Below are 18,014 nucleotides of genomic sequence, written 5' to 3'. Positions count from 1 at the left end.
GTGGAAGAAATGCAGTGCTTGGTTCCAGTCAATGAACATTCAGTGCGCCGCTTACCAGAAGCAAAAGAAAAAAAAAAAAAAAAGGAAAAAGGGAAAAAAAAATAAAAAGAGCGGTATTTCGGGTAGTGGGCCCTGCAGGTATGGCCGGTGGAATCAAGGGCCTTAGACGGGCACCAGGGCGCCAGGGAGCTGCAGGGTTAGATCCTCCAGCCCTTCGCCACCTAGCCGAGGGTAGCCAGCCTGGGCCGGGCCTCTGGCGCCCGGAGCCCGGCGACCGCACACTCGCGGGCCCAGCCGCCAGCCCGCCGGCGGATCAGCCGCAGCCGCTTACCGGTGGCGCCTCGTTGCCTCCCCCGGGGCAGCCCTTCAACGGTTGCCGCAGTCAGAGCACCACCCCGCGGTGGGGTACGTCGAGCCAGCCCGCAGCTCTCGGATCCCCGCAGCGCCGCCACTCTCGCGAGAGGCCGGCGGAGTCCGCGAAGTTGGGGGAGGTGGAGGAGGGAGGGGCATTTAACGGTGGCGGCTGGTTCTGCGCCGGATCCCGGAGAGGGGCGGGCGCCATTGTGCTTGGTTGTCGACTGCTCTGCCTCAGTTAGAGGCCTACAACGCCAAGGAGGAAGGCGGCGGTGTGGTCGTTACGAGCCGGACGCGCTCAGTTCAGTGCGAACTCGGCAACGGGGGTAATAAGCTGCGGAGCTCGGGCTGCTTCGGGAAGTGATTGGAGGCTATGCCAGGGTGGGGGAGGGGAAGAAACGAAGTGCGGGCCTAAGGTCGCGGAGGCAGATCCCTCGCACGATGGGTCGGAGGAGCTGGATCCCGGACGAGGGGTACGGGGTGGAGGTGAGGCGGGGGGTGGGAGCGGGCTGTGCGTAGACCTCCTCTGCCGCTGACCTTTCATCGGGTGGTGGAGTTTGTGACGGGTGGCGGGCGAGGGCAAGGGGCTTGAACGCTTCGGCTGCGGCTGCCGCCTCTTCCGTCGGGGCGAGGAGGGTCCTCCGGGGAATCCCTGCGACCTGGGAGTGTCACGAGTGAGGTATTTTAGTGAACATGGTGTTGAAGGCGGGGAGGGTTAGGACTTGCCGATCCAGCTTCGAATTGGAGGGACTTTGCCAGCTCCTGAGAGGCAGTGAAGATTTGCTCATTGATCGCCCCAGTTGTTGAATATCGTGATAATTTATGAGTTCTTTTTGTATTGGGGTCAGTTGTTCGTTACTCAAAATAGGTAATGCGTATTAAAAAGGACCTGTTGGCGTAAGAAGTAAAAATATGGAAGTCACCGGTAGGAGAATACGCTCTCATTTTGAAGAAACTGCGTACATAGTGAAGGTGAACGTGTACAAACAACCCCCCCCCCAAATTACAGTAATACTTTTTTTTCCCAGTACACAGATTAAATATTAATAATCTGCAAAATCAACGTGTTGGTAGTAAATGTCTCCGACCTCGGTCCTGAGGCACTTAACAAGTAAATGTACCAAGTGAAACTGATTAAGTTTTTCCCTCTGATTCAGCAGCACTTTTAGGCTTTTTTCATTGTTTTAAAAAATCCTGTTTGTTTAATCCGGCCTTTCCGTTTCTATCCGCAAGTAAGAAGTAAGGTTAAAGATTGTTTTGATTTAAGTATCAAGCGTAAACTGTTAACAAGGCACATTGGGTAACTAAATTTTTTTCCCTTGAGATATATATAAAAATTTCGTTTGAGTAATGGGGCTAAAATTTCACTTGCAGGTCTACAACATTTTGGGAACAGAAAGTGTTGTTTGATGCATTAGAGTCAGAAGATCTGTGTTTGAGTTTTGATTTTTGCCGTAGCTATTTAACCTCTTCAAATATATTTTGAAACATAGCAGTTAATTCCTAGAGTTGATGTGAGTATTAAATTACATGAGCTAGTGTGTACCAGTCAACATGCTGGGGGTGGGGGGAAGGGGGTATAATACATGCAGACTAAAATTTTAATGGATAAAAACATTTGGAATTGATACCTAAAGTTAGAATGTTCATTGTAACACATTTTTGGTCATCATAACCTTAAAATTTTACTCCGCGTTTCCCTCCCAGAATACTGACTGCTTCTATATGCGAAAATAGTTCTATTTATACAAGTTCTAGGTTACAAATGTGGGCAGGAACTTTTAAACTCTTCTTTCACTCAAAGTTATACCACCTGTGTAAAGTCTGGTGGTTATTGTATAGTCATGGCTTATTTTGAAAGTTGCATCCTGAATTAGATGTGTATTGAATAATAGTGGGTAACTATTTCTACTTTTTAAAGTACAAGTGATTTCTTTTTCTGCAAGAGAGTTTATGTGCTGGGAAGACGCCATATGTACACATGCACCTATATTCTACATGATGTCCTCACGTAGTCAATTTGGATATAAAAAGTTATCCAGCATTCTTATACAGTGAAGTTTTAATCACAACCTCTTCACACTGCTCTTCATTTTATATATGTTCACAAATTTTATATTATAGGAGTGGTTCACAAATTTTATATTATATTTAAGGGATATAATAACGCAAAATGAACAAATAATGTAAAACTTTTTATAATCTGTTGTATTCTAGCTACCAATTATGGTTTCACATAAGAAGAGCTTGACAAAGTGACCTTTGCAACTCACAATTTAATCATCACAATAATGTATATAGAACTGTGACCTTAATGTTAAGTATATAGTAGAAATGTGGGAACACAGAACAGAGGAGTGTTTAATGTTGGGGAGAAATTGTACAGGAAGTATTCTTTGACATGTGAAAGATAAGTGGGGAGTTTGATAAGGAAACTGGGAAGTCATATCTTGTTTTAGAAATGGACAACTGGCTCCTACCAACTGAAATAAATTGAATGGAACTTTAGTACCATGACTGCCATGAAATGAAAGACTGGACTCTTTTCAGAAAGTGCTCTATACAGTAGAGAATAGAAAGAAATTGTCCTTAAACTGAATAAAAGTGACTTTTTGGTTATTTTTGCTATTACACCTTTCTGTTACTACAAAGTGCCAGAAATAAAGAACAGTGAGAAATTAATTCGTAAGTGAAAGAAACAGGTTTACATCCAACTTCATTTTTTGACCAACATTAAGAACTAGTGAACCTTTTAACTGTTAAATAATCAAAAACCAATTGCTTTAGGGTGATTACAACTTGAGTAAGAGCTTCAAGTTTCTGCTAAAGCAGTGAAATAATTTACCTTGCACTAATCAGTATTTTACAGAAGTTCTGTCTTTGGTGCAGTTGGTAATCTCAAGGTAAATCCCAGAAGTGAGGAGGAGAGGGAGATAAAATTATAATTTGAATATTGACTGATGTTTAAATTATATTGATCTTAATTTTTTAAGTTTTCCAGTCTGGTCTGAACTCATGTGATCAAAGCTGGTTTTACTTGCTCTCAAATATATTTTTCTGTGGCTCTACCGGTTAGACTGGATAAGTTGAACACCTGGTTTTAAATCACCCACTGCACTACACCCACTTTGTCATTAGCTTTAAAAAGAGGACAAATTTTGAACCTTACAGACTGCTCTCTCATCTTTCCATTATGATCATTGCATTTCAGTATAACATGTTTGTCACTTTTTAGGAAAGAAAAAAAGCCCCACATACTGAATGAAGATTGAAACTTGACTCTAAACATATTTTAAAGGAGAACAGGTTATTTTATAATCTAGTGTAGACTTACATTATAGTGATACTGTTTAATGGAGATGCTGAACTTTGTAGCTACTTTTTTTTTTTTTTTTTAGGCTTGGGTACTTGCATATATCTATGTCTTAAATATGTCAGCTACAAATTAGTAGACTTTTTTTTTTTTTAAGATTTATTTATTCATACAGAACTGGCGTATAGGCCAGAGGTGCGGGAGCAGTAAGAGGCTTCACCAGAGACAGAGTGGGGAGCAGAACAGGCTAACTGACGAAGTACACTGTTGAGGGGAGCAGCGGGCGGGCCAGACAAGGTCTGCTGCACCATGTGGGTCACCTCCGGGTCTGGGGATCGAACTCATGTGGAAGTAGCTTTAGCTTCTTCGTGCTGTGCTTTAACCCACTGCATCATCACCAGGGAGGGCCTGACATTTTTCTAAAAACACACAAAGTTCTGTTTTCAAGTACTTTTCTGATGTGATGGCTTCATTTCTCTGTGTCCATGTTCATTAGCATTAGTAAGTTTACTAAGATTTTCCATTAAATTAAAAATATACCTGGAGGCAGATTTTGTTAAGCAAAAGTATATGCCAAGTTTAAAAGAAATAAATAATGGAATTGTGAATTTGTATTTCTGAAAGACTATTGGCTATGCTGTGAAATAAATGCTATGAATTTATTGTACAGTAATGTTTTGTTAATTCAGTAACTGCAATCCCAGTAGCTATGTAAGGCAGATTGTAAGTTAAAACCTGAAATAGAATAAGATGTTTTCATAGAAACTAGAAACATAGTGATGTAACTGTAGGAAAGTAATAATAGAATAAATTTATCATGAAGCTTTACTCTAGTGCTAATAGCAAACCGTGTCAAAAATTACTGGATTAAAACTACTGTTTACTTTTTTTTTTTACAGTTCTTTGTAAAAGAAAGAATTCTGCTGGTTTTGCCTGGGCTTACTAACATACCAGCATTCAACTGGAGGATTTTTCAGTCTGGAAAATCCAAGATGGTGTCACTCAGATGTCTGGCAGTTGGTGTTGGCTAACATTTAGGCTTTGTTTCCACTTTTAAATATATAATGGGGGTCTCAGACAGCATTATGAGACAGTGAAAGTGAAGCTGAAGATTTTACAGCTTTGCAAATCATGTAATGTTACTTGCACTTCATTCTCACTTATTCTTAAAATAAGTGTCCCATGGTAGCCCACATTCAGGGGTTGAGGAAACAAGATTTTGTCTCTTCTAGGCATACCAATGAAAGCACAATGCAAAGGGGTAAATGTACTCAGATGAAGGGATTCATAGCCATATTCTAATTTACCACAGGTTATTGAGAACATTTTTTAAGAACAGCCATGCAGATGTCACGATGGGCTGTTTTAAAATATTAGGTTATAAAATAGACAAGGTAGGTCAGATGTTGATAATTGCTAGGACTGTATGTATTGTATTGTTGCTGTGTGTATGTTTGAAATTTTGAAGGCTCAAGAAATATAAACTCCATTTTGTGAAGTGATTTTAACTTTTACTCTTGTTTTTAGAATAGTATTTGTTTAATGCTGCTTCTGATTTATAAATAATAGAGTCTAAGCCATCAGTACTGCTATTTAGAAAGGGAATTACTCTTTAGTGTTCTTTTAAAGATTTTATTGTAATGTGTTAAATTACTATGTCTTTTCATTTGGAAATCACCCTTTCCCTTAATTATGATAGTGCAATGAAGTACCTTTAAGAAATTCTGAAAAACTAAATATAAAAACAAAAGCCATCCCAAAATGCAGTAAAATGTTAATAATGATTTTATTTCTTCAATTTTTTTAATGGCTGTACATGTGTAAGTAAGGTCTCTATATTTCACACAGATGTAAAGTAATCTGATTTATTTTACTTAGCATAGTCCCCTCAGTTCCTTCCATGTTGATACAAATGGCAAGTTGGTTTGTTGTTTTTCCTCTCAACTAGTAGTATTCCATTGTGCTCTTGTGCAAGGTTTGGAATAGCTTAATTTTTTGGAAGCATTGGTTGGGCCCTGCGGCAGAGAGCAAGACTTTTAGATCTTTTATCATTCATTCTTACCAGTACTCCCTGAAAGCCTACAGGGAAGCCTACATAAAAGATTTTGTAGTTGAGTTTCCAGTTTCTAAACTTACTAGCAAATATTTGACCTAGGGGAATTTTAAGAATTCAATAAATTTTGACTACTCTCAGCTTTTATAGTGACTGCCTTTTCCCCATATTTCCTTTTCAAGGGACTCTGCATTTTAGTTGTCAGGTTGCCTTGTGATTATAGCTCTGGTAGACTTAAAGTTACTTTATATATTATTTGCTTATTCTTGTTCTGGTAAGTTAGGAGTGATGTTTTCTTGTAGCTTTGTAAGTGGTCTGGTAAAAGTTTTTCAAGGACTGTACATTGTATTAACTTTTATGGTTTTGACCTACAACTTATGCAACCAAATTATGTAAGTTTTCTTGTAACACCTACGTTGTCAAAATTCAATCAATTTATGTAGAGGAGTTACCAAATATAATTTCATACAATATAAATTATACCTCTCAGAGGACTCTGCCTCTTTGCCTTCTCCCAGGAGGTTTGTTTTGAGCAGATTTCCTATTAGCTTAGTTTCGTTCTGCAAGTAAATCTACAAGTAAGAATTTGGTATGGATTTAGTCAAAGTAAACCAACTGTTTGTAGGCCTGAATCTCTTAAATAGCTTTTTGTCTCTGTTTAAAATCCTCAGATCACACATGCAGTATCTCTTTACTTTAAGTCAGTTATAGCTTTTTGCATGTCTCTGTTTAAACATTATTCTTTCTTAGTATTTTCTTTCTCAGTCTTCTTTAAATGTCCAATTTGTTTTTGATTAAAAAAAAAAAAACTTAGTGAATGAGCTTATTTCAAAATCTGCTTTAAAGGGCCTCCTTGATGGCACAGGGGTTAGTCTCAGTGCTACCACGCTATCACCAGCCACTGTGGCATGACTTCAATCCCCAGCCAGGGAGCTCACCCACATGACTCAGCAGACCTTCCCTGTCTCCCCAGCTGCACCCCATTGGCAGTGTATTTGAGTACACGTGTCCTTTCTGCTACCTACTCTTGCTGGTGAATCCTCTCACTACCCCCCACCCACTATACCTCTGGCCTACACCCAATTCTTGTATGCATATATAAAAAGTAAAAATAAAATATTAAAAAACTGCTTTATTATCCAAACCAGGTCACTTTTAAGAGACAATGCGAGAACTATTAATAATTGTCCCAGAATAGTAAGCATAAATTAGGACTTTTCTGGCTGTAAACTGGGTCTCTTCTAGGCAAACCAGGAAATAGCCCTGCTTCATTATCTGTTCCACTTTCTAACGGCAGCAATCCTTCAATATTTTTAGCTGATGTAGACATTATCTTCATATTTCTAAATGATGTGTTTATACAGTCGTTTCATGATTTTTCAGTTTTTTTTACTGTTTACTATTTTCCTTATAAATTCAACCAATCATACCTCCTTTTGTAAACATTTTTTCCTAAGAATTAAATTTTTAAAATGCTGTTTGTTTTCTACATTCAGCAATTTTTTTCCAGTTGTATCACCTGCCATGTGCCCAGTTTCCATATGATGCTTTTTTTTCCTTTTATAACCTTGCTTCCATTATCTGTGATCCTGCTCAAGTCTGAATCATTTGCTCCCTATGCTTTCTACATACCTTTGTAACTATGTTCCTGGGTTCTTTGTCTTTTTTTCAAACTTTTATTTCTGTGTATGTGTGTGTTTGTATTTAAAATATAGTATGTAGCTAGTAGTTAATCTTAAATGGGCTGAGGAATGTTTAGTGAAGAAAACTTGGAAATTATGTTGAGGAGAGATATACAGGAAGACAAATTACAGCCTCAGTCATGTATAGTATCTTAAAAGTATATACTGTGAACAGCATAAAGACTGTGGCTAGAAATTGAATGGGGCTTGTGTAGATTTTCTAGACACACAGTCATGTGCAAACATACTGTGTTACAGGGTTTGCAGATAACAAAATATAGCTAATATTCATGGTATGCATACTGCACACTAAAAGTATTAGATAGCAAGAGAATTGGGCAAAACATGTAGGATTTTATGTAGAGAGACAACTGCGTAAGGAAAAGACTCCAGGATTTGGAAACAAGCTTCATCCCTCTTTACGCTGTTTGCTTTATTTTTATGGCCAGTAAGTAATGTTTGGATTTCAGACCTCTTCCTTAGAAAATAGGGGTGATCACAGTCTCATATGTATACCATGCCAGATAAAATTTGTTGCTAATTCTTGACTTGAGCTGATGATTAAGAAAGATTAACAATCTTAAGGTTTGCACACTTTCCCAACAGCAATTAATCAAAATTTACATTTTACAGGATCCTTAAGAATGGAATCTAAACCTTCAAGGATTCCAAGAAGAATTTCTGTTCAACCCTCCAGCTCTTTAAGTGCTCGGATGATGTCTGGAAGCAGGGGTAGTAGTTTAAATGACACCTATCACTCAAGAGACTCTTCATTTAGATTGGATCCTGAATATCAGGTAATATTTTAATTTGGAATATATGCATAGCCTGTTTTCAAAAACCTTTGGACTACATGTTGTTTTTTTTTTTTATTTTGGAAAAGTAGTTGGGTGTATTTACAACACTCAGCTGGATCTGAGAAATACAATATCATAATACTTTAAATATAAATGTGCAGCACAGTGAGTGTTCACATCATAAATACTGACGTTTGTTTTTATTATTACTAATTGTAATAATTTAGGGTGGAAAGTCTTGAAATATTTAGAAAATTTGACATTTACTTTGAAATGCAACTTTTCATACAAATCAGTTTTGTAAGTATAGGGATTTCCCATACTGCTTTTCAGATGCAGACTTTTAAAAAATGGGTTATAGGCATATTACCAATCAAATCAACTATTCTAGGCTGCTTTATTATTTTTTTTCTTAAAGATTTATTTATTATGCATACAGAGCTGGGGTACAGGCCAGAGGTGCAGGGGCGGTGAGAGGATCCACCAGAGACAGAGTGAGGAGCAGAACAGGCAGATTGACAAAGTACACTGCTGAGCAGCGGGTGAGACAGGAGAGGTCTGCTGCACCGTGTGGATCACCTCCGGGGCTGGGGATCGAACTCGAGCTGACATTTCTGCCTCTAGGTTGCAGTGCTGTGTCCTAATCCACTGCGCCACCAGGGAGGGCCCTGTTATTTTTGTTAATAGAGATTGGAATTCCTCTGTGGTCTTGCGCAAAGAATTTTATTTCTATTTTCTGTAAAATGGTGACAAGAGTAGCTTCCTCGTAGAGTTTTTATTATTTCGAAGAAATTATATGTGTAAAGCACTTAGAACAACAATGCCTGAAATTTAAAAGTTAGGTGTTACCTTATAATTACATCATTTTCTGACCTTATGTTTGTTTGAATAGGTTATATCTTTTGAGTTACAGTGCATTTTTTATCAGAATATTGCAATTTGGATAATTTTTGATTTAATAATCTTACGATTACTTAAAATATAAGTTTAGTGAATGAGAGATCTTTATATAGCAAAAGGAACATTTTTTTAAGTTGCGTTTGCTTTTCTTCCAACTGTCTACAACATGATACCTCCATTCTTCCCATATACTTAGGGAAGCTGAAGTTTCAGAAAAGAGGGTCAGGACTAGGGAATATTAGTTCAATATTAGTTATACTGTAGATTAAATAATATGGAGTTCCCTATAGTTTTTATAGAAGTTGACATTTTATAGACTATTTTTCAGTTTTAGTTAAACAGGACAGATACTATCTCATTTCATGGATTTCTAAAATCTGGAAAATACGTGGTTTTCTGTAGTTTTATGATTATCTTAAAATGTACATGAGTTTAAGAATCTAACACTTCATTGTTTCTTTGGGAAAATGTAAGTTCCAAGTTCCGAACAATTGATTTTCTAAATATCTTTTTGAAACTTGGTCATTTGTAACTGGGCTGCCTCTATTACTAATCTTGCTGATATTTCTGTTACTGTTGTTAAATTTTTTACAATTTGAATGATTGGAAACAGATCTTTTAACCTCTTTGGTTGATAGTAAGTAGATTAGCTATCTTTGAAAAAGAAAATTTAATTCCTACAATTTGCTGTTAAAAGTAAAAATTTGGGAGTATTTTATGACTATGTAATTGACTGTTTTGTTTTTATATATTTTCCTGTAACTTAATTTTAAGCAGCCAGTAATTCCACTGCACTTGATTGCTTTGTTAAGATGACTTTAGTTTTTAATATAAAGAGGCTTTTCAGAAGGTTCCTTTTATCAACCCTTTTTATTGTTACCTATATATTTTTTTAGTTGTTACAAAGCTTAGTATAATTACATATCTTCATATTGTGTTTTTTCAAGAATTAAAAGAACCAAGATAGTTCATTTTTTGCTTATCAATTAATAGAGTAGCCTGTGTGTATATATATGTGTATATGTATGTATGTATGTACACACACAAGTAATTTGAAAATTAATTAGGAAAATGTAGATGAAATACTAAAAGCAGGTCAAGGTTATACTGATAAACATTCATAAGCCCTACCATATTTTAAAGTTAAGCTTGGACTCTTGTTTTAGAAAGTAGTTAGGGAGATTATAGGCAAACACAACCAGTGTATAAGGTATATTCATAAGAAAAAGACTATCAGCTCCTCAAAGGAGCCATATTTGGCAGATTGGTCTGAAAAGGAATAGTGAATAATAGCATGGACAGTCTTCATAGTATTTACCTCGTATAGGTAAAACTCATTGTACACAAAGGATACACCATTACAAAGGGGAATTGAAATGATCTAAATATTAACTTCCTAGAGTATGTTGAGGGATAAATGGACTTCTAAGTTTTCTGATATGAATATTATGTCTGACTTGGACTTATCATGAAGTTGGGGATGAATGAGTAGTAGCTCTCATGCCTGCCTGTGATGAAGCAGGTGCCTCTCTTTTTCTTTATCCTCTTCCTTACAGACCTGTTCTTTTAGAATGTAAAAAAAAAAAACATTAGACATGGGTGACTCCTAAAATTCTTAAGACCAGTTAGTGTCTTTTATGAAAATTGAGAAGACTATTTCCACTAGACCTAGTAATACACTTAGTAGTATAAGACTACTTCACACAAATAAGAATGTATTTCATGATAATGTGGAAATAGGTACTCTAGTTCAAGAGCTATTGTTTTAGAGATTTATTTATACACACAGGAACTGCAGGGGATGGAGTGAGAGGATTCACCAGAGAAAGAGTGGGGAGCAGAACAGGTGGATCCACTGAACTACACTGCTGAGGGGAGGGGAGCAGCAGCAGGCAAGACAAGAAGAGGTTTGCTGTGCCATGTGGGTCACCTCCCTGGCGTGGATGGAACCTGTCTACTTATAGCTTCACAGTGCTGAGACTTAACCCTTTAACCCTCCATGAATATTTAAAAAGAAGATGATGACAAAGTTCTAAATTACTTTGGATGGCTTAAGTTACTGGGAAATTTTCAAAGCAGAAATTGTTAGGTTATCATAATGAAGATTGGATCAAAGTAATGAGGAGCCAAAGAAGAGTATTTCATTCCGGATCTGCTTTCACTACTGTATGTTAGATAGTTTCCTGTGTTGAAGCATTGTCTAGAGGATGGTTGCAGCAATATTAAGGTTTTTTTTTTTTTTAAGATTTATTTATTCATATAGAATTGGGGTACAGGCCAGAGATGTAGAGGGTGAGAGGATTCACCAGGGACAGAGTGGGGAGCAGAACAGGCAGATCGACAAAGTACACTGCTGAGGGGAGCAGCGGGCGGGTCAGGAGAGGTCTGCCACGCCATGTGGATCTCCTGGGCAGGCGGGGATCGAACTCATGTGGAAGTGGCTTAAGCTTCTTAGTGCAGTGCTTTAACCCGCTACGCCACCAGGGAGGGCCTTAAGGTTCTTTTTTTAAAAATTGCTTTATTAAGATGTAAGTCGAATGCTGTATGACTAAAGTGCACAACCAGTGACTGTTGGTATATTTACTGAGTTGTGCAACTATAGCCTCAGTCAATCTTGGCAGTTTTACTTCACAGATGGATCTTTATACTTGAAGGAGGAAAACCCAGACCTACTTCTGTCCTGTTCCCACCCTTCTTCCCTCCCTATCTGTTATGATCATCTAGGTACTAAGTAGCATTATCAGTATTTATAGATTTCTCTATTTTGGACTTGCACACACATACATATATATAAAAACATAAGTGGTCTTTTGTAATGATTGTCTTAACAGTTTTCAAGTTTCATTTATTTTGTAGCATTTAACATGAACCTTTCAATTGAATAGTATTCCATGGTATGGATAGACCACATTTTGTTTATTCATACACTGATGGACAATTGCTTTTTCTCTTGGCTATTGTAAATAATGCAACTATAAATAAATGTTCATTAGCAAATTTCTGTGTGGATTTATATTTTTATACTTTCAGTTATCTTGGGTATATGAGTATAATTACTGAATAATTATATATTCTATAAGTTGAGGGTATTTCCTAACTTTTTCCAAACTGACTGAATCATTTTATATTCCTATCAACATTATATATATAAAGTGTTCTTTATACCTCCTTACCAAACTTTTTGTTTCTAGACAAACTCTTGAGTTGAGTGCAAGATAGTATCTCAGTATAGTTTTGATTTTAGAGTTCCTTGATGACGTATGATGTTGGGCAACATGAAAAAGTAAAGCTAAGAGCTATTTACTATTTTCCGCTTTTCATCCTCTGTTTTTCATTATATAAACAAAGTTTATTCTGTAGCATTGCCATGAAGTCTTCAGAAGGTAGAAATGGAGGGACTACTTCCTGATTCAGTCTTTGAAGCCAGCATTACCCTGATCCTAAAATCAGACATAAGTTAGAAGTAAAAAACTCCAGACTGCCATCTTTCAATTTAGACTTTACTGTGTCTAAACAAGTACAAATTGTTTGCCAGATGTATCTTTTTTTAAAAGTAGTAGCTTTCATTTTTTGAAATATGTATATATTACATAATTGTTATTTTTGTACAATATTTGATTTCTCCTCTCAGGTGTAGACCTCATAAAATTCCCACCACTAGTTCACCTGTGAACCATACCGTAGTTCCTTATGCTCTTCGTGCCCCTTGTTTTGACCCCTCTCCTGCAGAAAGCCTCTAATTTTTAGTGTCTGCTAATTTTATTATTTTTATTTCCTGATTCCTTATTCAGTTCCATTATATTCCTCCTATATGTGAAACCAATCTATATTTTTATTTTTCTTCCTGACTTATTTCACTGAGCGTAATCACTTTCAGTTCCATCCATGCTGCTGGAAGGGACTACGGTATTTTTGTTTTTGATTTTGATGAATAGTATATGCACCACATCTTGATCTAGTCATCCATTTTGTTAGGTTGTTTCCACATCTTACCTATTATCATTGTGCTGCAGTAAACGGGTGCAGTTGTTTTTTCAGATTAATGTTTTTGTATTCTTTGGGTAGATTCCAGAGTGGAATTGCTGGGTCATATGATAGCTTCATTTTGAGTAATTTGAGGAACCTCCACACAACTTTCGATAGTGGTTGGACGTTTGCATTCCCACCAGCAGTGAGGAGAGTTCCTTTTACTCCACATTCTTGCCAGCAATTTTGTTGCTGTCATTTTTTTTTTTTAACAGGTGTCATTTTCACTTGTGTAAGGTGGTATCTCATTGTGGTTTTGATTTGCCTATACGTGTTTATAAATGCTGATGAACAGTTTTTCATATACCTAGCTATATCTATTGGCTATTTGCATTTGTTCTTTGTAGAAATGTTTTTTTTTTTTTAACTTTTTTGCCCATTTTTTGACTGGACTGTTTCTTTTGTTAAGTCATAGAACTGGTAGATTTTTGTGATCACTGTCTTACCAGTTGTATGGAGTGCAAAATTTTCTGCCAATCAGTAGGGTGTCCCTTTGGTTGATGTCTCTTTTGCTGTACAGAAGATTTTTAATTTGATGTAATTCCAGCCTTTTATCTTTTCCTTCATTTTCTTTGCTTTGGGGGATGAATCTCTAAAGATGTTTCAAGATGTATGTCAGTGTAGTGTTTTGTGTCTATGTTTTTTATGGTTTCAGGTCTTATGTTCAAGTCTTTTTTCCAGCCAAACGTGTGTGTATGTGTGTGTGTGTGTGTGTGAGAGAGAGAGACAGAGAAAGAGAAGGGTCCAGTGGCAGAGGGAGAGAGAGGAGAATGGGCATTAGGACCTGAATATTTTTCTTTTTTACTTGGAAAATATTATTTTAATTAAACAATACTCATTTTCTATATCTGTGCCTCTATATCTCTTGGTATCCTGTCTGTAAGATTATAAAGTTGTTGCTCTTCACTGTTTCTTATTTATAGTTACATAAAAAATTAGATTGATTGTCCAGCAAAGTACAGTGACAATATATAAAGGGACAAGAGGATGAAAAGAGAAGAATGAAGGCTAAAGAAAAACCTGTATGACAGAAAAATGTGCTTGTGAGGAGTGATGGTCTTTAGGAATGTATTAGAGCATTACACATTAAACTTAATACTGAATGTAGTGTCATTCCTTTCTTAAAAATTTGTTTTTTAACTCACAGTCTACATCAGCATCAGCATCTGCATCACCATTTCGGTCTACATGGTTTAGTGAATCTGAGATAACTCAGGGAGCTCGCTCAAGATCTCAAAACCAGCAACGGGATCATGATTCAAAAAGACCTAAGCTTTCTTGTACAAACTGTACATCTACCTCAGCTGGGAGAAGTGTTGGACATGGTTTAAATGCAGTATCAGGTGAGAATTAACTTTGAGTAGGAGTCATTTTATATATATATATATATATATATATATATATATACACACACACACACACGTGTCTGTATATATATTTGACAAAAGTGATTCACAAGGTAATATATGAAGCAAAGCGCTGCAAAAAAATGCTTGTAAGAGTTGTTTATTGGTAAGTAATGTAGTGGCATTTCACAGGTTTTTTGGTAAGATTTATTTATGCGTATAAGAACTGGGGTTGTAGGTCAGAGATATGGTGTGGGCGCATTTATCAGAATAGGGGACAGAACTGGCAGATCCACTGAAATATTGCCAGGGGGGCAGGGAGTGAAGCAGGAGAGATCCTCTGTGCCCTGTGGATCAGCTCCCTGGCTGGAGGTCAAACTAATGCCATAGTGGCAGGCAATAGCTTGATAGCACCAGGGTGCCCCGACATTTCACAAGTGTTAACTGAGGTAATGTTAGAACTAAAATTAGTCTTCACTTAAGTAAACAGGTTAGTTCATAAGTGTAGTAATGGAATTAATAAAAGTGACATTCTGATTGTTAAAATTGTCTGTTAAGTAAAAACCAGATTTAGTATTATATTAGAAATAGTTCCTAGTCAAATACTGAGGCATTAACATCTTTATTTTTAGAAAATGTAATAATTATTCAAACAAAAGAAAATTTTTTAGTATTCTGGTACAAGTTCTATACAAAGAATTTGTAAACCATGATTCTAGCTTTGTGGCATTGTACTGATCACCTGACCTCACCCTGTTACTTTGATGACTGAGCCATAAAAAACTCTATAGTTGGTATTTTGTACTCACAGTCATTGTTTGTTAAAGAGAATTGGAAACATCTTTTATTGAGAGGGCAGGAGGCTCCCTCCACACATCTCTTCCAAGTGAAACACTAGTGAAAACTTGAAATAATTTGAAGGTGAGACAAAGCTTGTGATACAGTGGAAGAATAAAATTTTAAACACATAATATATTACCAATTTGATTAGCTTAAGCATTTCCTTTCTATTTTGATAGGCAGATCACCATAGGGAAGACATGCCCATCAGAAGGTTTATTGAGTACTGTCATTAGGTAATTGCTGACCGACCTTAATCTTGCAGATAATATCATTATGTGGAGAGATTTTTTCTCTCTGCTCTGAAGACATAGCATTAAGAACCATGGGCCATTTCCCATAATGGTCTTGGTGAATAAGGGTATTAATTTGGGACCAGGAGAGGAAAAACAAAGTTGCAAGATAGTGAGGGGGGAAAATGTTTTGAGGCTTAATTTAAATCTATTTTTAAATGCTGTCATTTTTAATGAAGTTAGATTATAATTCCAGAATAAATTCTTAGACTAAGAATGAACTTCAGTATGGTGACAGTGATAATAGTGCCACTTAACAAAATAGTAGTATAACCTATCACATAACATCTTCCATTCCAGGATGACTTTTTGAGTTTGACATTAGACTATTCTCCGTTACTTTCACTGACTTTTCATGAGATTCAGTATCTTTGGCAAATTTTACATATTTTTGTTTTGCTTTTAAACTAATGTTGCATTATAATAGTTTTCTGGAATATATCATTAAAAATTAGCATATATATACTATGTTGAATTCGTCACTTAGAGTTTAATTCTATCCACCATATAATTGTCAGTTGTCCCCCCTCCAGATTTACTTACACGTCCTGTTAATGACTATTTGGTTTTAAATGTCCAGAAGCTTATTTTTGTCTTATTTAGTTTACCCATTTATTTTGCCAAGTATAATTGCTTCTGGGTCCATCTTTCATATTACAAATAGCAGTATTTTATTACCTTTATAGCTCAACAGTATTCGATTATTTGTATATCCTGCAGCTTCATCTGGTCATCTGTCAATAGCATTTAGGTTGTTTTCATCTCTTAGCTATTGTAAATGTTGCTGCATTAAATATGAGGGGACATACAGCTCTTTGAATTTAGTGTTTTTTGTATTTGGGGATGGGTAAAAACACAGAAGTAAAATAACTAAATTGTGTGAAATTTCTGTTAATTCATTGAAAATTGTTCATACTGCTTTCCTTAATGACTGCACTAATTTGCATTCCCACTGACAGTATATTAAGGGTTCCCTTCTTTCCATTTACTCTCTAACACTTGCTTTTTTGTCTTTGGGATAATAGCTACTCACACAAGTATAAGGTGATGTCTTTTTATCACAATATGCTGAACATGATTTCATGTGTCTGTTGGCCATTTGTCTTTGAAGACATGTCTGTTGAGATTTTCTGCCCAGTTTTTAATTAGATTGTTTGGCTTTTATTAAGTTTTATGAGTTCCTTAATATTTTGGATATTGACATTTTGTCAGTCAGGTAATATGCAGGTGTCTTCCATTCAGCAAGGTTTTTCATTTTAATACATTTTTGTTCTGCATTCATTTCTCCATTGTGTAAGATGTTGCAGAGACATTCATGTAGATTGGGCAGTGGGTAGATAATAGTATTAGAGAAGAATATATTTGAGTAGAAAATAAGTTTATAAGGTATTAGTAAATTAGCAAATAATTTCATTTTGCATTTTGTTTCTGACTGCAACTGTATAACTGTAGGGATTCCTATTTATATGAACAGTAAACAACATGCTGAAGATATGTTATCAGAAACATTAAAAGTTTTCTTTGAATTAAGACTTGTTTAATTATTTTAAGATTCTTCTTGGAGGCATAATCAAGTTCCCAGATCTTCATCAATGGTACTTGGATCATTTGGAACTGACTTATTGAGAGAGAGGAGAGATTTAGATAGGAGAGCAGATTCCTCCATTAGTAATCTTATGGATTATAGTCATCGAAGTGGTGATTTCACAACTTCATCATGTATGTATAAACTATATTGTTCTATATGGCTTATCTAATGATGTTATATTTTCCTACTTACACATTTCATTAAAATTATGGTAAAATAAGGAAGTGAATGTTAATGAAGATAGCAGAGCACCTTAATAAGTAGTACCCTATTTGTTTTGCTTTAAAAAATGCAAACAATTTAAAATAGGTAAACAAGTATTCAGATTTGGTCCACCTGTATTTCTACCTTTTTTTTCAAAAGTGTATATGTTATAAATACAGTAAATCTTGTATACTGCAATATAACTTGCCTTATATAGTGTAACAAGTAGCTACAGTTAAATATTGAATTAAAGCTAGAAATCACCATTTTAAGTTTTAATTCAAAGAATAACTTTAGCTTAACAGATGTGCCTTTGTTTTCTTTCAGTTGAATAAAGATCCACAGTTTCTGCCAATATATAGACAGCAAATTTTTTAAAAATAAATACCATAAGATAATGCTAACTAACTGAAAGACCAAAAAAAAAAAAAAAGCTAATAAAATTGACAGAGCAGACAAAGTGGAATTTGATTTTCATACAAGTAAATAACATTTGTTTTTAAAAGTTTGGGGTTAAAAAAAAACATATTGGGTCAAGCCTTTTTAAAAACATGATACAAATGAAAACATGCTTTTATTTGCTTGATTTTGGATAGAGAATTTTAGTAGACCGTATCA

General features: G+C 36.0%; 1 protein-coding gene across 6 annotated transcripts in view; it reads left to right on the top strand.

Annotated features, from left to right (window-relative positions):
- Positions 1–514: 514 nt before the first annotated feature.
- The window catches only part of MARCH7 (membrane-associated ring finger (C3HC4) 7, E3 ubiquitin protein ligase), a 37,376-nt gene continuing 19,876 nt past the window's right edge, over positions 515–18,014 (top strand). For 2 of the 6 annotated variants that reach the window (XM_012728347.1, XM_012728335.1), the window contains exons 1-4: positions 515–680; positions 8,036–8,199; positions 14,273–14,468; positions 17,156–17,323. In XM_012728347.1, the coding sequence (XP_012583801.1) occupies positions 8,047–8,199; positions 14,273–14,468; positions 17,156–17,323 (517 nt within the window). In that variant the 5' untranslated portion in view covers positions 515–680; positions 8,036–8,046. Of the gene's footprint in view, positions 681–1,019; positions 1,034–1,817; positions 1,869–8,035; positions 8,200–14,272; positions 14,469–17,155; positions 17,324–18,014 lie in introns of those variants that run through there. The other 4 variants (XM_012728359.1, XM_012728351.1, XM_012728344.1 and 1 more) reach the window with 3 other exon arrangements.

The sequence above is a fragment of the Condylura cristata genome, unplaced genomic scaffold (genome assembly GCF_000260355.1).
Source record: "Condylura cristata isolate star-nosed mole 26May11 unplaced genomic scaffold, ConCri1.0 scaffold00002, whole genome shotgun sequence".
NCBI classification, from domain to species: Eukaryota; Metazoa; Chordata; class Mammalia; order Eulipotyphla; family Talpidae; genus Condylura; species Condylura cristata.
This window is presented reverse-complemented; position numbering and strand designations above follow the sequence as displayed.